Source organism: Telopea speciosissima, chromosome 3, assembly GCF_018873765.1.
Source record: "Telopea speciosissima isolate NSW1024214 ecotype Mountain lineage chromosome 3, Tspe_v1, whole genome shotgun sequence".
NCBI lineage: Eukaryota > Viridiplantae > Streptophyta > Magnoliopsida > Proteales > Proteaceae > Telopea > Telopea speciosissima.
The window spans coordinates 37390829-37411525 of record NC_057918.1 but is presented as its reverse complement, the minus strand read 5'-3'; the positions used below and the strand labels follow the sequence as shown (position 1 = coordinate 37411525).

General features: G+C 39.7%; 1 protein-coding gene across 3 annotated transcripts in view; it reads right to left on the bottom strand.

Annotated features, from left to right (window-relative positions):
• Positions 1-20145, bottom strand: part of LOC122656223 (serine/threonine-protein kinase GRIK1-like) — a 46644-nt gene extending 26499 nt beyond the window's left edge. For 2 of the 3 annotated variants that reach the window (XM_043850699.1, XM_043850701.1), the window contains exons 1-4: positions 19659-19867; positions 18927-19306; positions 13691-13765; positions 13562-13606 (exon numbers count right to left, since the gene is read on the bottom strand). In XM_043850699.1, coding sequence (XP_043706634.1) covers positions 13562-13606; positions 13691-13765; positions 18927-19259 — 453 coding nt within the window. In that variant the 5' untranslated portion in view covers positions 19260-19306; positions 19659-19867. Of the gene's footprint in view, positions 1-13561; positions 13607-13690; positions 13766-18926; positions 19307-19658; positions 19868-20129 lie in introns of those variants that run through there. The other variant, XM_043850700.1, reaches the window with a different exon arrangement.
• Positions 20146-20697: the final 552 nt, after the last annotated feature.

Below are 20697 nucleotides of genomic sequence, written 5' to 3'. Positions count from 1 at the left end.
CTTATTTTGGTTTGGTGAGAATATTACTAGAAGATCGCGGGGGCAGAATAGTCTTTTATGTACTAGTGATTCAAGTCTTTAAGTGTGGGGTATAATTGTCTCTTTGGACCTAAGTATTGCTAGAATTGTTGAACCATATTGAGAGCTGGGGACCACCAATGAAGAGAATGGGTAGCAATATTTTGATCACATAAAAAGTGGGGTCCACAAGAGAAGGAGCCGGCTGGAAGTATTAGAAGATCCCTTGAAGATTTGAAGACCTTATCTAGTCGCTATTTTTGAGTCAATCCTTGTTACTATTTTCTTAGTTTCTATTTCCAAGTTTAGTTTCTAATTCTTTGTTACTTGAGGTGCAAGTATGGCCCTCTATATATTGTAAAGTCTTTTAGAAGCCTCCCAACGATTTGACTAGTTGAATGAAAATTTGCTTTGAAGCATGAAGATTCTCTTGTCCATTGCTAGGAGCCTGGCTGAGAGCCAAATCATCTATAATCCCTACCTTCTATTTTCTTCTTCTCCTCTAAGCTCTCTCCCTCACACTCAAACCCTTTTTGTGCTGGTTTCCTTGAGGCTGCTACAACCACTGTGAAGAACACTCAAAGGTTACTACCACTCTCCATCATGGTTCAAGATCTCGGCGAGATCTCGCTGAAATCTCGGTTTCGTAGAAACTCGAGACAAGATGCCTTGCGATACGTAAATAATACAAGATCTCGCTCGAGATCTCGGTATCTCGCCGAGATCTCGAGCTATTTCTCAATTTCGACCTTATTAAAGCTTATAAAATACCATAACTCGACAAGATCTCGCCTGTCTCGTCTCTGTGAAGGGGAAACTCCATCTTTGGGTGATTTTTTCATTTCTTTTGGTAAATCACACCTCCAACCATAGTTGTCACGGCGTCACGGCGATCCAAGTCGGTGGAGGGGTGTCACGTCGATATATCGACATGTGTCGCCCCATGGCGTTGCCATGGCCAGCATGTCGACCATGTTTTATTTTTATTTTCTCTATTTTTAATGTGTTAATAGATGTATACTCAAGCCATGTTTTATTTTTTCTCTATTGTTTCTCAAGTTTTAAGAAGAAAATTCAGAAATCGAAGAAGAAATCGAAGAGGGAAAGAAGAAATCGAAAGAAATCGAAGAGGGAAAGAAGACAGAAGAAGAAATCGAAAGAAATTGAAGAGGGAAAGAAGAAATCGAAGAGGGAAGAAGAAATCGAAGACAGGAAGAAGAAATCGAAGAGGGAAAGAGAGTCGGAAGAAGAAATCAAAGAGGGTCGCCATGGCGTAGGTCGCCATGCAGCCCTCTCCGGCCAGGAAGCCATGGCGTCGCCATGGCGACGCCATGACAACTATGCCTCCAACACCTAATCAAAGCTTGATTCATTGAAGATTGAAGCTGCTAATCTCCTCCAAGCTGCATCTCAAGAACCTAAGGTAACTATTCATCTCAACAAATATTTGTCATAGAAACATGAACTAACCTTGTTTGTGTGGAATAGCCTAGGGTAGACCTCACGCACGCCGTAGACTACCAACTTAGGGTCCGTAGTCAAAGTACCATTTTAGGTTTGAATTTGTAAAAACTAATGGTTCCACTGTGTTTAGAAGGCCTAAAATAGGCGGACTGTCAAGTTTCAACCCCTATCTTGGCCAAACAACCACCGAAACCAAGCATCGAGTTCAAAAAAAAAAATACATCATCTCGGCAAGATCTCGGTTTCACGGGCTGGCGAAACCAGTACCAAAACCGAGATCTAAAACCTTGCTCTCCATCCAACATCAAGGCTGCTACTGCTGCATCTATTCGAATGAGGTGCTGCTGTTCCTGAGACTTGGTTCTTGCTACAACTTCAAGGTTGTGTATCTCCATTGCCCTTCATCAAAACCTGTAGAGTTTTTAAGCATCACTTCACACCATCACCCCCTCCATTCGATCCCCATTCAAGTATGGATGTAAACGGATCGGATTCGGCTTGGATAGTGCTATATCCGCATCCGCATCCGATTAGCTTTCGGACGGATTTGGATAGTGCTAAACAGATACGAACACAGATACGGATCGGATATTTTATCCGTTTCCATGTAAATATAGCTTTTTGGATAGCTATCGTGATGCAGAATGATCAACAAATAGGGCTTATTTCTTTAGAAATAGGCCTAGGGTTGGGTTATATACATGTTGGGCCTTTGTTCCCAAGGGTTTTTTATGTATTAGGCCACTTTAATGAGCCTAAACTAGGGGTATATAGGTTGCATACGGGATTAACCCAATACTTAGTTTATTTTCCTGTTTTTAGATTGAACCAGTTTAGAATTGGTTGCACCCAATTGGTCCAATTTAAGTGAAGTGTTCCTATTGGTTAATAGGCCCTTATATCCTATTGGCTAATATGGAATCTTCTTTTAAATTAGTTATTTTAAGTTAGATATCTTTTAACTTAAGTTAATAGGGTTAAATAGGTCTTTTACTGTTTTAAATTAGTTAAGTTAGATTAAATCTCTTCCTTCCACGATTTTTGAAGGAAAAAGACTTTAAATTGTACTAGGACTTGGCATAAAGCCATCTTATTAATATAGTAAATCGTGGAGGGCTCCCCCACATTGAAATTTGAAAAAAAATACTGTTTCTGCTGCTGGCCGACTACTGTTGCTGTTCTGCTCCTTGGAGTATGCATCCTTGTGGATTTCAAGGTGGAAAGGGTGGGTGGATTCCTGCGACTCCTTACGCCTTTACGGCTGGGAGGATCTCTCTCTCTGAAGATGGTTTCATCCTTCATCCTTCAAGCTGCTGCCGGTGGATTCCAGTGGTGAGTTTGAGTTTAAAATTCTGTTTTTTCATCCATTCTTCTTCCCCCATTCCATCCCCCTTTAATTTTCTGTTTTACTTTCATAAATCCTAGACTGCTGAATTCTGTCCAGATCTGTTTCTCCATCAGAAATCAACCAAACTTAGGCCATAGCCTCCCCACACCATTGTCTCCACTCGACCTAGCCTGTTGCCCCATCTTCAATAGCTAAACCCTAATTCCCCTTCATCTCCACTAAACCCTAAATAATCAAAAACCTGTTCAGACCTAATTAGCCATCCAATTCAGCCCAAATTACTATCGAGTCTCCCCCTTACTGTTTAGTACACTCGATCCCAAGCCCAGCCCTCACAGCTCACTCAAAACCCTAGTTTTGGTAGTTTTCCTAAGTTCTAAAACCCAAAACCCTAACCCTAAATCTGCAGAATTATAAAACCTAATCAAATCCTAATATTTTTATATCAAAATAACCCCCTAGACCTGCTGATCATTACCATATATTACTTTCATCCATAACCCTAGCCTAAACCCTAGATTTGCCCTAAACAGCCCCAAACTGCCTAGCCTAACCAGCAGCTGTATTTAGATCCTGTTGCTTGGCCTCTAATAAGATCCTTATCCTATTGTGAGCTACATTATATAGCCTATCCGTATCCATATGCGTTTAGCTTTCGGACGGATTCGGATAGTGCTAAACGGATACGGAAACGGATTTCGGCTATTCATTTACACCCCTACATTCAAGCCTGTTCTACTGTCTGGATTGTCCCATAGCTATAACCTTTTATTTTCAATTCCCCCTTATAACTCCACACCTGTCCATCAGAATTACACCAAACTTGCTGCAGAGTTTTCACTCCACAAGGCCTACACTCGATTCAAACTTGAGTCCCAACTAGTGGCTGGTTTGACCTACAGGGCTTAACCTTCGAATTTGGTGTTGCTTCCATATCTCCCAAATCCTCAATCAGAATTGATTGAAACTTTCAGCAATGTTTCTCTACCATACAAGCAGCATCCAATCCAAGTTTGGTTGCTTTCTCATGGCCATGGTTCAAGAACTCGCGAGATCTCGCTGAGTTTCTCGATTTTTCGAAATCCCGAGACGAGATCGGGGTCGAGTCACAAAAGTACAATATCTCCCCAAGATCTCGAATCTCGGTCAAGATCTCGGTTTGACATAGGAAAATGCCCATCTAGGTCCTTTATATGAGTGTCAGATCTCGAGATCTTGCTGGAAAATCTTGGTATACAGACACTTATCTATGCCAGGAACCAAGACAGACAAGATAGACACTTATTTATGCCTAATATTCATTTACTTAAGATATTATTCATAAATAAGCAAATACCCCCCTATTTGAATCCAATAAAAATAGTTAACAAATAAAATTTCAAAAGGAAAAAAAGTCAAACCCCCAGTTCAAGAACAAAAACTAGATTTTTGGCGGTAGATGCAATTTTCAACTTTCTAATGCTGGGGTTTGACCGGTACATAACTCCTTCAATATAAATCAGATTTAAGCAATCTTGGACTTGTTGGAAAGCTTTCTTGAAAATCCAGCATTAGAATGTCGAAAATTGTACCTACCGCCGAAAATCCAGTTTTTGTTCTTGAATTGGGGGGTTGATTTTTTTTTCTTTTGGAATTTGATTTTTTAACTATTTTTATTGGATTCAAATAGGGGGTATTTGCTTATTTATGAATAATATCTTAAGTAAATGAAATATATTTCATTTACTTAAATGATATTAGGCATAAATAAGTGTGTGTGTCCTGTGTCTGCATAAGTAGGTGTCTGTCCTGCTTTCCCACTAAGTGAAACTCCTATTTGGACTTTGTTTTTACAAAATCTGATAGTGCCATTGTGTTTAAATGGCCTAAAATAGGTTGAATATCAAGTTTCAGACCCAAACTAGGTCTAAAACCCACTTAGATGAGGCTTCGAGTCGAGAAAAAAAAAAGTGCACCAACTCGGCGAGATCTCGACTCTACTCGGTTTTTCAAGGGTCCAAGTTGGCACCGAGACCCGAGTTTTCGAACCTTGCTCATGGCTGGTTTGGTTTGAAACCCTAATTTTCTAATTCTGTCCTTTGTTACTATTTTGGTTGTGTGGATTATTTGGAACTAGTATTCTATTCTTACATTATATACCTTATCAGTTGCAAATGGATAAAAGTTCAGTTGACACATAATACCATTATGATTTGGTTTTATAGAAGTACATGTAGATTTAAGTTATAAAGATCCTTTTCAGTAAAATAATGAACACAACTACCTGATAAATTCCCAACCGCCCATTTAAAATTTTAGTAATTCAACCAAGAAAAAAACTACATTAACAGATGCAATAACAAATACAGAAGCAGTAGTTGCAACAAACAACTGCCTGCTGTAAGAATAAAACTTGCTTTGCAATAAGGTCCCTTAATTTCTAATCCTCATAACAACAACAACTCAGCCTTATCCCAACTAAATGGGGTCGGCTATATGGATCCTTACCCTCCAATCAGCTCTATTCGAAGTCATACTTGATACAATGTCTAAACTATGCATATCTTTACTCACTACTTCTCCTAGGTTATGCAGATTTATCACCAAACTGGGCTTCTTTTATTAGGAATAAGTCTAGGGTTGGATTATAAACATGTTGGGCCTTTGATCCCATGGGTTTTTATGTAATAGGCCACTTTTATGGGCCTAAAGTTGGGGTACATGAGTTGCATACGGGATTAGCCTCATACTTTGTTTATTTTCATGTTTTTAATGTTTTAAATTGAACCAATCCAAAGCTGGATTGAACTAGTGGTTCAATTTAAGTGATTTTATTAGTTTTTCTTTTAGTTGTTTAGTTGGGCTGGATTAGGACTCTATTTTGAGTCTATTTCAATTTCCTAGTCAGTTTAAGTTACCTAATAAGTTAGAGATTGGGTTAGGCCTTTCCTTTTTAGTGTAGGAGTCTAATTTTGAGTCTTTTATATAAGGTTGTAAGGGGGCCAAGTATTAATCATGAATTTGATTAATAAAAAGGCTTTTGTTTGCTGCCATAGCTGCTCCTGTGCTCCTTGTGAGTGCATCTTTGTGGTTCTATCAAGGTGGAAAGGGATTGGTGGAATCTGATCGACTCCTTACGCCGTGACGGCTGGGAGGATCCTCTACAATTGGAAGGTGGTTCTATCCTTCTATCACAGAGCTGCCGCATCCATTAGGGGTGTCAATAAAGCCCGGCTGGCCCGAACCCGCCCTGAGCCCGGCCCGGGTATATATATATTATATACTTAATATAAGTATTTTCTTGACAAAAAAAAACAGAAGAGAATTGTACAGAGATAACTACTAGCTTTGTCATCATCATGAAGTGGGAACCCTAAAAAGAGTAGATCATCTACTATTTTGATCAGGACCATAAAAAGAGTCAACGACATGATTGTTATTTAGTTGTAGCCCCTATAAGCTTCCGGCCTATTGAGGGGACACGATTACTCAAGAGAGAGTTTATACACACGCCATTTTTTCAACATATTTATTAGTTGTCCCATAGGTTGAGATCCTATGTTACAAAAACATGGTCTAATGAGACACGTGGACGGTGCCATAAATCAGACAACCGACCTAACGACCGGGTCGGCCGGTCGTGGTTAAGGCCTCAGTGGTCGGGTCAGGGCAGCCTGGGGGGGGGGGGGGGGGGGGGGGGGGGGGGGGGGGGGGGGGGGGGGGGGGGGGGGGGGGGGGGGGGGGGGGGGGGGGGGGGGGGGGGGGGGGGGGCCGAGGGGGGGGGGGGGGGGGGGGGGGGGGGGGGGGGGGGGGGGGGGGGGGGGGGGGACACCCCTAGCATCCATTGAAGACCTGCTACAACTAAGAAATTCTGCAACTATTCTTCTTCCTTCTAGAAGGTCACATACAAGGTGATTTTTAAGATCTACCAAACCAGCCATCCGATTGAACTCAGATTTTCACCATACCTCCATTGACCTGAATTTGGGAAGTGATTCAAATTTGACATAATTCATGTGGCCTGATTTCAATATATTCTCATATTTCCCATTCTGCCCTTACCTCCATTAAAGCACAGTTTCAGACCTTCAACCATAATCGATTCTGATTTCATGCTCAGAATAAGTAGTTGATTTCATGACATATTAATTCTGAAATTAGTAACCTAATCATATATCTTAACCCTAGTTCTAGTACCCTATTTACCATAATACCCTCACTCCTACCCTAACTAGAATTCTACCATAACTTCAAATATGTCCATCAGTTTCAGACCAAACTTTCAACATACATCCCTTACATCATTATTGACACTCAATCCAAGTTTCATCAAACCCCCACCACCCTAAACCCTAGAATCCCCTTCTCCTACCTCCATTAGGAATTATCTCAAATAACCTTAACTTGCTGCCCAACTCACCTAACGTACTTCCTATACCATTAGACTTCCCTACACCTGCCTATCATTACCATATAAGACAACCCTAACCTAAACCTAACTTTAACCCTAATTTTGACCTAAAACTCAAGTTTGACCCATTCGGATGACCTGTTAAGATCAGATCCTGGTTGAACTGGCTCCTAGTAAGTCTCCTACCTATTTAGGACTACATTAAATTGGTATCAGAGCCATGGATGAACATGGCAATCCAGTGCTGAATCCAACAATACCACCCCCACCTGATCCTATGGCTGCTATAATGGAGATGCTTCAGAAGTTAAATGAAAAGGTGACTCGATTAGGAGGACAGAGGAATACTCCACTTAGGGATAGCAATGATCCCCTTGAAGAAGACAGAATCCAAGTCAATTCTGAAGTACATGGAACTCTGGGAAGGAATGAATATCACAGAGATCATTCCAGAAGTCATAGGGACCACAGAGATCATTCCAGACACCACAGAGATCAATCCAGAGTTCACAGAGATCACTTCAGAGATCACAAAGACACCACAGAGATCAATCCAAAGTTCCCAGAGATCACAAAGATCAATCCAGAGTTCACAGAGATTACTCCAGAGATCATTCCAGAGATCATAGAGATCACAGGGACAGGCGCAAGTATGACAGAGAATATAGAGACTACAAAGAACGGCCTAGACCTCCAGAGGCGTTCGAGCTGAGGGACTATGATGGCAGACCAGATCCACAAGTATGTTGTGATTAGTTAACTGTTTTAGATGATTATTTTGATTGGTATGATTTGCTTGAGCATAGGAAAATGAGACTAGCACATACCAAGCTAGCGGGACCAACACATAATTGGTGGAGAACCCAGATGGATTACCCTAACTACCGTGGTAGAGAACCTGTCACATGGGTAGAGATGAAAGAAAATCTGAGTAAGAAATATTTCCCACGGACATTCAGAGCTCTACAACAAGGTAACTTAAATTCCCATCGGCTACATCACCACCAAAAGGCCTTCAAATCTGAGGACAACTTGAAGCCTCCATCAATGAGATTCAGTTTGCATGTTGAAGAGTGTTGGAAATCTGACATCACCAGTGCTAAATCAACGGCTGAATACAAATTTACATTGCCAAAGGAAATTGAGAAAGCACAAGTTGAAGATAAAGTTGAAGTGCTCACAGTGAGTTGTGATGCTAAGGAAGAGATAGTGGTTGAAGATTCAAAAATGGAAGGTCAACATGTGGAAGATTCTACTGAAGAGGTCTACGTTGAAGAAGTCAAAGTAGACAAAGCTGAAACAGCAGAAGATGAAGAGGTGGTTGAGAATATTCCACAAGAGATCAATGATATTCAAGATGCTGTTCTTGAAGAGGTGGAGTGATGCAAATCCAAGCATCCGCAAATAAAACAGCCCTAAGATTAGGCCTTAGTTATTTTTAATCTTAGTTTATTTTCTGTTTTCCATACTTAGTTTTTCAGCTAAGTGTTTTTTTTTTTTTTTTTTTTTTTTTAATGTTTTAAGTTGAACCAAACTAGTTCAACCTTTGGTTCAGTTTAAGTAATGTTTTCTATTTTTATTGGTCCTTAGAGGATCTTGTATTGCTATTGGTCCTTAGAGGATCCACTTAGCTTGTATTAGGGTTTGGGCCTTTGGCCATCTTATTAATAGCTAAGAGAATCATGGGAGGCTGCCCACTTTTTGATTTGTTAAAAAATTGAATCAGTTTTTGCTGTTGTGGCTGCTGCCATGCTCCCTTTGTGAGTGTTCCTTGAGAGTTACTTCAAAAAGGCCTTGTGGATCTCAAGGTGTAGGAATCGGTGAACTCCGATTGACTCTTTGCATCTGTTCAGATCGGGAGATCTTGTTCAAGCTCATCTTCAAGCTGTTGTCTTGCACTCTTTGCAAATCAGCAAGTGTTTACAGTTTTTCTGCAATTTCTTTCTTAAGATTCAACTTCTGTCCATCACTTCCAGCCATCAGAATCCTTTCATCTCTCAACCACACCTCCTTCATATCAACCCTTCCACTTAATCCTAAGTTCTGTCCCATTTCCTTCCCCAAAATCACTACCTTCTCCTTCCCAAAACTCACCACCTTCTCCTTCCCCAAATTCACCACCTTCTCCTTCCCCAAAATCACCACCTTCTCCAACCCCAAAACCCTAGATTTTCACTCAGCCATTTCCAACCACCCAAACATCACCCAACCTTGGCCGAGTGCTGTTCTCAGCTTTTGGGAAACTCGATCCAAGCCTTGCATCAAACCCTCCATTAAAAGCCCTAAATCTTCATGTTCTTCCTCAAAACCTAAAATCCAAAACCCTAATTTTCTGATTTTTATTTTCTTATCCAAATCATTCCAAATCTGGTTTATTAGCCTCCCCTACACCTGCCCTGCTTTACAACATAAAAATCAATCCCCAACTCCCCAATCCTAACCCTAGTCTTGACAAATTTCCCCAAATCAGCCCCTCCAAACTAGTAGCTTAGCAGATCCTGTTTTACATGGCTCCTAGTAGACCCCTTGTCTATCTAGGACTATGTTAATTGAAGAAATTGCAGAAAAACTGTAAACACTTACTGATTTGCAAAGAGTGCAAGATTGCAGCTTGAAGATGAGCTTGAACAAGACCACCCGATCTGAACAGATGTAAAGAGTCAATCGCAGCCCACCGATTCCTTCACCGTGAGATCCACAAGGCCTTCTTGAAGTAACTCTCAATGAACACTCACAAAGGGAGCATGGCAACAGCCACAACAGCAAAAGCTGATTTAGTTTTTTAACAAATCAAAAAGTAGGCAGCCTCCCATGATTCTCTTAGCTATTAATAAGATGGCCAAAGGCCCAAACCCTAATAAAAGCTAAGTAGATCCTCTAAGGACCAATAGCAATACAAGATCCTCTAAGGACCAATAAAAATGGAAAACATAACTTAAACTGAACCAAAGCTGAACCAAAGGTTGAACCAGTTTGGTTCAACTTAAAACATTAAAAAAAAAACACTTAGCTAAAAAACTAAGTATGGAAAACAGATAATAAACTAAGATTACAAATAACTAAGGCCTAATCTTAGGGCTGTTTTATTTGCGGATGCTTGGATCTCCATCATGGAGCTTGTGTCTCAAGTATTAGATGAGAAGGTTGCTAACACTGAAGACTCTATGGATAGGGCATTCAAAGTTGGTGCTGATTCAGAGGTAGAGCACTTAGAGTTTGTTATGCCACCATGGTTCTTCGAAGAGAAAGCTCCACGCCTAGAAGACTATATTCCTTATGTTCCTGCCCCACCAAAGTTTTGTTTGGGAATGGTCAAAGTTGGCTACTTACACGTTGTTTCCCTTATCACTACAAAATTCGAGGACGAATTTTTTCAAACTGGGGAGAGTTGATGTAGATTTATCACCAAACTAGGCTTCTTTTATTAGGAATAAGTCTAGGGTTGGGTTATATACATGTTAGGCCTTTGACCCCATGGGTTTTCTATGTAATAGGCCACTTTTATGGGCCTAAAGTTGGGGTACATGAGTTGCATACGGGATTAGCCCCATACTTTGTTTATTTTCATGTTTATAATGTTTAAATTGAACTGGTCTAAAGCTTGTTTGAACCAGTGGTTCAATTTAAGTGATTTGATTAGTTTTTCTTTTAGTTGTTTTGTTGGGCTAGATTAGGACCCTATTTTGAGTCTATTTTAGTTTCCTAATCAGTTTAAGTTACCTAATAGGTTAGGGATTGGGTTAGACCTTTCCTTTTTAGTGTAGAAGTCTAATTTTGAGTCTTTTATATAAGGTTGTAAGGGGGCCAAGTATTGACCATGAATTTGATTAATAAAAAAGCTTTTGTTTGCTGCCATAGCTCCTTCTTTGCTCCTTGTGAGTGTGCATCCTTGTGGTTCTATCAAGGTGGAAAGGGATTGGTGGAATCCGATCGACTCCTTATGCCGTGACGGCTAGAAGGTGGTTCTATCTTTTTATCACAGAGCTGCTGCCTCCATTGAAGACCTGCAACAAGTAAGAAATTCTGCAACTATTCTTCGACCTTCTAGAAGGTCACATACAAGGTGATTTTTGAAATCTACCAAACCAGCCATCTGATTGAACTCAGATTTTCACCATACCTCCATTGACCCTAATTTGGGAAGTGATTCAAATTTGACCTAATTCATGTGGCGTGATTTCAATATATTCTCATATTTCCCATTCTGCCCCTACCTCCATTAAAGCACAGTTTTATCGATTCTGATTTCATGCTCAGAATAAGTAGTTGATTTCATGACATTAATTCTGAAATTAGTAACCTAGTCATATCTCTTAACCCTAGTTCCAGTGCCCTATTTACCATAATACCCTCACTCCTACCCTAACTAGAATTCCTCCATAACTTCAAATCTGTCCATCAGTTTCAAACCAAACTTTCAGCATACATCCCTTACATCATTATTGACATTCAATCCAAGTTTCATCAGACCCCCACCACCCTAAACCCTAGAATCCCCTTCTCCTACCTCCATTAGGAATTGTCTCAAATAACCTTATCTTGCTGCCCAACTTACCCAACCTACTTCCATTCACTCAAACATCATAAAACCTATACCATTAGACTTCCCTACACCTGCCTATCATTACCATATAAGACAACCTAACCTAAACCTAACTTTAACCCTAATTTTGACCTAAAACTCAAGTTTGACCCATTCGGATGACCTGTTCAAATCAGATCCTGGTTGAAATGGCTCCTAGTAGGTCTCCTACCTATCTACGACTACATTACTAGGGCCATTTTAGGTTTGCCCCTGGCTCTTTAATTCCTTCAATCTGAATCAAATCACACCTCTGTACAAGAACATCCAAAGGCCTCTGTTGGACATGACAATGCCACCTCAAATGACTTTCTAGTAGCTTATCATCTATCAGAGCTACTCCCAAATCAGCTCTAATATGATCATTCCTTACTTTATCCTTCTGAGGTTTGCCATAAAGCCAACTCAACATCCTCATCTCCGCTACACAGTTTATCTACATAATGCTTCTTAACTGCCCGACATCCGCACCATACATCATACCCGGACGTATGACTATCTTATAAAATTTTCCTTATTTTTAGAGGAATACGTCAATCACACAACACTCCGAACGCACATCTCCACTTCATCCATCCTATTTTAGTTCTCAGTGAAACATCATCCTCTATATCACCTTCTTTATTTATAATTGAGCCATTTGAGCCTATATAACTAAAATACTCACTTTGCGGAATCTTAGTCTCATCAATCTTCACCATCTCATTATCCGTCCTAGTGTAACTAAAGTTACACACCATATACTCCATTTTCGTTCTACTTATCTTAAAATCTTTTAATTCCAAAGTTGATCTCCATAACAAGTTAATAACAACTCAACAACTAAAACAATTTCCCATGGTGCACTGTTCCATGGAGCACCCATGGACCTATCCCATGATACACACTTTAAAAACTCTTTTAGATTCTTTGCTAACAATCCTCCCTCATGAGGCTGCTAAAAATGAAATAGTGCATCATAGACCATTCAAACACCATAATCACATCAAAATAGACAACCACAGACCATCACCAAGGAGAGCCACAGGAAAGAGATCAAAACAACTCTTCTTAGATATTCTGCTAACATGTACTAATTTCAATAATGCCACCAATTATATATATATATATAATCAAATCTCTAAGCAAAGCCATTGTGGTAACCAATAATTCTAACATTGCCAAGTTGCCAATATCAGTAGTAGAAAGGATAGTTGGGATGCACTGGCATCACTTTGGAATCAAAACGCCAAATGCTACATGCTATACAACATTCATTGTGAATAGATAAGAAAATCAGGAAAATTTTGCATTAAAGCAGTCTTTTATGCCTTTGATTGTTAAGCAATGCATCTTCGACCTCCCTCTCCAATCATAATGCGAAACTCTTACAAAGAGATGAAGTAAAATGCTTATTATTATTATTCTTTTTAAACAGATAAATCAAATTATAAAAGATCAACTAAAGATAGATGTTGAAATAAAAGAATGACTTGTGTCTAATGGGACACAGGCCAGCTTTATTTATAATACGGAGGAGAACATTCCAGAATATGAGTACAAGACATAAATACCCCTATGACATAGATATGACATAAATACCCTTGTACCCCATTTTACAACAATAGAACATAAGATCCAAACTCAATTGGACCTCCTAGATGCTGAATTACTTTGAACAAAAAGATTAGGTATAAATAACAAACAACATCAACCAAGCCAGGTTACAGGCAACATGAGACATGTTATGCATGATTTTGCATTAGAAAAGAAAATTTACCTTAATAGCATAACTCTTACCATCAACATTGCTATGATATAAAACCTGTCGCATTGCAAGGGCAGAGTTTGAGAGATTTATTCTGTTACAGAAAGTAAGTGTATAAAATTTTCTTCACACTATGCTTACCACTTTCCCATAGCTTCCAGAACCAATCTTACATACGCGGACATACTCATTAATCATCCTATTCCCATTCTCATCCTGACAATGCATTCAGCAATCAGTAGAAGTTACAGAACATTCTCCACAAACAAGGCTTTGGATTTAGAATCTGTATGTATGCATAACTGATAAATAAGGGAATTGTAGCATCCAGGTTTCTTCAGTAAATAAATAAGGTAGTGAGCATGTACTTATCAAAGAATAATAAATAAGGGTAGTAAACATGTGCCTGGGATGGTATACCTTAGATACTTTGAAGGTCAACATGCTTCTTTTAGAGGCCTTGTCGAAGTCAACATACCATGACATGGAATCGTAGACTCGTAGTAACAATTATTGAAATTACAAAAGGTCCTGGTAATGTTCACAAGAGTTAGTGAACTTTGTAAAGACCAACGCTTAACCCATATCACAAAGTCAAACATGGAGTGGGACCATGTTAAAGGACACACGTTTTCACCAGATTTGTTGCCTAGGTTGAACATGCAACTAAAAGGTCATAGCTATGTAAATGTCAAACACTGAGTGGGACTATATTAAAAGACACCCCATGATGTAGATAAGTCACTTCGAGGGCTTATTTAGTGGATTTTAGTGAAAATAAGCCTTGGGTTGGGTTATATATGTGTTGGGCACTTGAGCTTTTGATCCCATGGGTTTATTTTGTAATTGGTCAATTTAATAAGCCTAAAATATAGGTAGAAAGTAGGGAAACGGGATTTACTTCATTAGTTTAGTTAGAGTCCTATTTTGAGTATGTTTTCTTTATTATTTCACTTTCCTAGTCAATTTAGGATACCTTATTAGTTAAGGATTGGGTTAGGCCTTTACTTTTTAGTGTCTAAGTCTATTTTTGAGTCTTCTATAGTTCTATATAAGTTTGTGAGGGAGGCCAACATTGTACACGAATTTGAATGAATAGAAAAGTTGCTTAATGTTGAAATCTTGAGATAGGATAGGTGAGAGGCCTAGGATGAGATGTCCATCCATTCCCCATCCCCTTCCATTGGTTCTTGAATCCCAACCCTAATTTTGTTCAAATCGATCTCAAGAGTGCTACAAGCTACTGGGATTTCTTTCAATTGATTGTCACATCGATTTCTTGAAGATTACCACATCAAGATCATTTATGCTTCCACAGGTTACAAATTTGTTGGGGGGGGGGTTATTTGTTACTTCAACCAAGGAAATTGTTCCCTTATTAGAATTTCCATTATTCTCTTGTTTACTAGAGGGTTTTCTATTTGATCCTGCCTGGGATTAGACCTATTCTAGTTCTAGTCTTACATTACTATGGCCTCCAACGTACGTCACCGGTGGTGGAGGAGAGCAACGTGAAGAATGATGAAAAGGAAAAAACACTTTCTAGGGTCTTGGGATCTGATACCAAGTTCGGAATCAGAGGTTGAGGAATGATGTGACTTGTCATCAATGACAGAGGTCCTCTTTATTTATAATGTAGTCACAACCCAAAAGGTCTAAAAAGGTTTTTTTTTTTTTTTAAAAAAGAAAAATAATAAAACCCTAAAGCAAGGTGTTAATAACCTAACCACACGGTTCTCAATAGAAAATTTAATAACATTTCAATAATTTGGTAACACTTTGAACTATAAATTGTTACGATCCATATCAGTCCTATGGGGGGCTGATCCCACATCGGTTACAAAAGGGATTTGGTGTGGGTTGATATGGTCTTGGGTTCCCTCACCTTATAAGCCAGTTTATGGGGTTGAGTTCTCCCAAGGTTCGTATCATTGGTATCAAAGCAGAAGATCCTCGATCCCAACCCTCGCACGGAAGGGGCGGCCTGGTGCCAAAGTGAAGTTGCTAGGAAAAGGGTCTCTGCCTGACGAGAGTGGAGCAACTTAGAAATGGCTACCTGATCTAGAGGGGGCTGCCGTAAACGTCAATTCGGAAGCGTGGCAGTATGTTACGATCCCATATCAGTCATATGAGGGCTGATCCCACATCGGTTACAAAAGGGATTTGATGTGGATTGATAAGAACTTGGGTTCCCTCACCTTATAAGCCAGTTTATGGGGTTAAGCTCTCCCAAGGTGCATATCATATTTTGAACCCTATTACACACTAATATTGGACTGAAAGTAATGCACAAATCAAATCCTAACCCTAAATTAGGATTTTGGAATAGATTCTACTAGGAGTATGGACTGATGAAAAGGTGAAGCGGATCTGTACGATATGTGTCAATAGAAAGTAGAAACCGGACGTTATGTTTTAACATATTAACAGAAAACAGTCAATTTTTTTTGTCCAATAGCTGCTGTGATTGATAGCAGAGAAAATAAAAACAAGGAATAAGTTGAAAAGTAGAAGGATAGTAAATTTGACTCAGAATGGGTGAAAGACTCTCTATAACATGGACCCCTTACGTTTACCATTACCTACCATGTAGCAACTATTAAATTTTAAAAAATTCACCAACCTTTCTGAAATCTGAACGTTATATTATCCACTACAAAATGATCAAACTTGTAATTCACAGTATAATCCTTCACAAGAGAAGTAACAACCTCTAGTTCACATCACTTAGTACAATGGGTTGGCAACTTCATTTTGTAAGGAAAACGAAGTTGAGGATGACCATTTCTCAGGGGGGGGGGGAGATAATAAACATAACGAAAAACCAATTCTTATCTGAACTACTTATTCAGCCAACCACCAACTTTTCCATTTGGATAGAAATTGCTTCCATCTAAGCCAATCAGTAAAGCCTTAGTGGTGGAGGGCCGGTAGGGAGTGGGAAGAAATCTGAGATAAAATTCAAAATTGCAGGGAGGAAGGGGAAATCGCATAAGAAGAGGGGGGGGAGAAGAGTGCACTCGCACACAGCCCGTAGGCTACTCAAACCATAACTCAATTATTCCATTCTATTTAATCTGTCTAATACATTAGTTACAAGCATATAAATAATAAAAAAACTGACTTCAATAAGAAAACAACTACACTAGAACTCTTAACTATTTAAAACTTGCTAAAACTATTCCTACGTTTCCTACCCAATAATATCCCAATAAAATAAATAATAAAATCCTAAATATCTACCAGAATAAATCTCATATTTGGACCCAATTTTTGGTCTGGGTTCCCAAACAGGTTTGGGCCGTTCCAAGGCAATGCATCTACATCAATTCTCCCGATGTTGAGAAAAACTCGACCTCAAGTTTTGTAAAACGGGAGAATCAACACCACTCAATTGGCATCCATAAACATCGGTTTTAATGGGGCAATGATCCAACGCATCTCATGATCAACCGTCACAATCTACTGATGGTCATTAGCAAATGACATCTCTTCCATGGGAATCTGATCGTGAGGTTTCACAACTGAAATCGGACCGTTGATCAATTCTTCAACTGCAACCTTGATCTGTCAATGTCGTTTTTTACATTTTCTTCCACCTTTAACCCGTCTTCTAAAGATATTATCATGCTTAACACCTTATCATAGAAGTGATTATTATTGACAAGCTCCTGACAACCTGTCTTCAAATCAAGAAGCCCTGTATGGAGATTACAAAGTTCTGTTTGCAATTTACGGAAACCATCTCTAATCGAAAGGACTAAGGAGTAAATCATATCAATCAACCTCCATGATGTAGTGGGTTTATGATAACAATGATAGAATTGTAATCTACTGGACTGCAAACTAAAGAGACGAAAAGAAATATGGTATAACGCATGGGTAGAGAAGGGTAAACTTGGAAGTGAATAAAAAAAAGGGCAAATTAGAATATGGATAGAAGGGAAGGGTAATTCTGGAAAAGAAAAATTATCACTTAAAAACAAAATAAGACGTAAAGACGGCGGATTAATATGGGGAAGGGGGTTTAGAAGGGGCAAGAAAGACTTATCGTGATTCCAGTTGAGTTTGGAACGGTCTTTGGAGGTGAGAATGGCGGAGATAGTGTTCGAACTCAAGAAGGAGCTTAATTGTGACGATGAAAACCAAGCCGAAGATGGAGTTCGACTTCAATAATGAGCCACACAAGAATCCTGATGGACTGAGGAGTTCAGTTCACACAAGAGATTATGTCCGCCGCCAAAGGAGGTTCAAACTAGCAGCGTTGGGGTTTTTTGAAGCCAGGTATGTGTGTGTCTCTTTCTGTTTCTCGCACTCTCCTCTTCACTCTTTTTTTTTTTTGTTTTTCTACTCACTGGAACCCTAGAAGAGTGATGAAGGGGAACAGTGGGGAAGAGTTGGTGCCGGAGATCGAAGTGAGAGTGCGGTTGGGCGGTAGGAATGGAAGGGATGTGGTACTAGGAGCACCGATGAGGGTTTTAGGTTTCTGGTTTGGAGAGGGATGTTGGTTGGGTTTTCACTAAGTGAAATCGAAGGATTTTTTTTTTTTTGGTGGGAATCGAACGGATGGGTGGTACACAGCGAGAAGGGGTGGGGGAATGGAGGGCTGGAGAAAGGGGCTGGAGGATGCAGTGGAATCGATGGGATTTTTTTTTTCACTGTAACGCAGAACAATAATGGGAAAGAGAGAATAGGGAAGAAAAGGAAGGAAGAAGAATAGAATGGGGAAGAGAGATCACAAGGGAAGGAGGAAGATGGGATCCTTCAGCTCTGATACCAAATTCGTGGAGGGCCGGTAGGGAGTGGGAAGAAATCTGAGATGAAACTCAAAATTGCAGGGAGGAAGGGGAAATCGCATAAGAAGAGGTGGGGGCAGAAGAGTGCACTCGCACACAGCCTGCAGGCTACTCAAACCATAACTCAACTATTCCATTCTATTTAATCTGTCTAATACGTTGGTTACAAACATATAATTAACAAAAGAAACTGACTTCAATAAGGAAACAACTATACTAGGACTCTTAACAGTTTAAAACTTGCTAAAACTATTCCTACGTATCCTACCCAAATTAAAGATCTCCTTACATAATTATCCCAATAAAAGAAATAATAAAATCCTAAATATCTACCAGGATAAATCCCATATTTGGACCGAGTTCTTGGTCAAGGTTCCCAAACGGATTTGGGTCAGTCCAAGGTAGTGCATCTACATCACTTAGTGTGTGGCTAGATGATTAAAGTTCCAAAATGGTAGGTTACTCATTGCCTCTGAAAACCATTGAAAGAACTAATGCAAAATTTAGCTGATGAAGTAGTGGAAGTTTTGCAAAAATAAAAGTTATTCACATATTTTTTCTTTTTTTCCCTTTTCCTTTACCTCTGTGCGTACAAGATGATGAGTTTCCTTTACGGGAAACTCCCTGCATATCTTTCCACTTTGGAGTCTTAACAAGAGAATCTCTTCGGAACGCTTACTATGACAGGGCAATTCATCCTCACCTCCATGTGACAGGTATGTTGATTCACCATTGAACATATAACCATTAGCATAACCATCTTCCAGATTTCCGTCCAGCAAAAACTGTTGAGAGAAACGAATGCCTGAGCAAGCGGGAGGCCTCAGTGATCTTCCAGGCTTCCTAATGAATCCAAAACAACTACAACATCCCATTTCTGAGGCCTTGTCAATATAATAACTCTTCCAAAACATTAAGAATTTCAACAGCTTTTGAGATAATAAGAACAAAAGATGAATCCCTGAACCATGAAAACCAAAAAACAAAAAAAAAATCTCAATCAGTGCTTTTTGAATTCCAAATGCAAATTAAAGAGGAATTACTTTGTCTGGGGGAAGACGAAAAGCATAAAATAGAGAACAGATTGTTAAAAATCGGAATTCCATAGGATTAGTTTAGGCACACCACCCCACCCCCACCCCCACCCAAAAAAAAAAAAGTGAAGTAACTGAATGGCAGAAACCATGGTGAACTAAAACGGTACTCAGAATTGGTTTAATGGTGCTTACAACTGAAGAAATTAACATTTGGAATCAGTGAAAAAATGCTCCCTTTCTAGAGCGTAAAGGTGTGGTGTCGTGGAAAAAAATTACCTGCTTTGGAATAGGAGGCAAGGGCATCAAGCCCCAACCACTTTGGTTATTCTAAAGGATGCCATTCGCACAACGGAAAAAAGCAGTTGATGAAATTGATGCCGCTGCGATTGAACACTAACATCTCGAAAGCTCCAGTTTATAGAAATTCAGGTAGGACCAATCGTTGCCTTCCCGATAATGCCATCAACAGTTTAACAGTACCTTGACCTTCCCCCCATCAAATAGGAGATTTCAGGATATTAAAATCATCAAAATCCTAATCCGTTGAATAACAAAAAACGGACAAAATTGATCCAGATCTACGAAATAGAATACCAAAACCTTTTTCAAGCCTACCTGTGCCACAGCATTGCAGATGGGAAAAGGTTTCTATCTCATATTGCACAAACTTGAGGTTCAGAATTCAATTTGCAGTAATCGGTTCAAGAGAAAGAGAGAGAAAGAGAACGAGAGAGAAAAAGAACCTACCCGTCAATCAAACCAGCGAGCGACTGAGTATTGCAGCAGCATAAGAGAGACCAAATAATTCTAAGGAACATGAAAAGGAATACGAGCGAGTATTATTATACTCGATTCTTGCATAATTTGTGGGACAAGTGACAGCGACTTCAAACAGACACGCAAGACAGAGAGAGAGAGAGAGAGAGAGGAGGGAAAGGGGGAGACAATTGCCCGTAACGAATCACGCATGGGCCCTTCAGAGTTCAGGCCTTGACTGGAAGCTTTGGGTTAGATGCTGTCATGTTGCACGGCACCAGTACGCGTGGTGGTCCGGTCTAAATTAGTTGATCGAACCACGCTAAATCGAAACTTAACCCCACGACAACCGCGTTACACAAAAATCAAATCAGGGGAAAGATTAACCGGAAACCTTCCGGTTCATCATCTCGATAAGAACTCGGCAGCAGAGGTTAGATCCGGGAGCTGGTTTCCATTTTCGTACAAGAATGGATGTGAGCCGCCCAGATAACAACCACCATGTGGAATCCACTCATGGTGGATGCCATCTAAATACGAGAATGGAATCCTGCTTTTA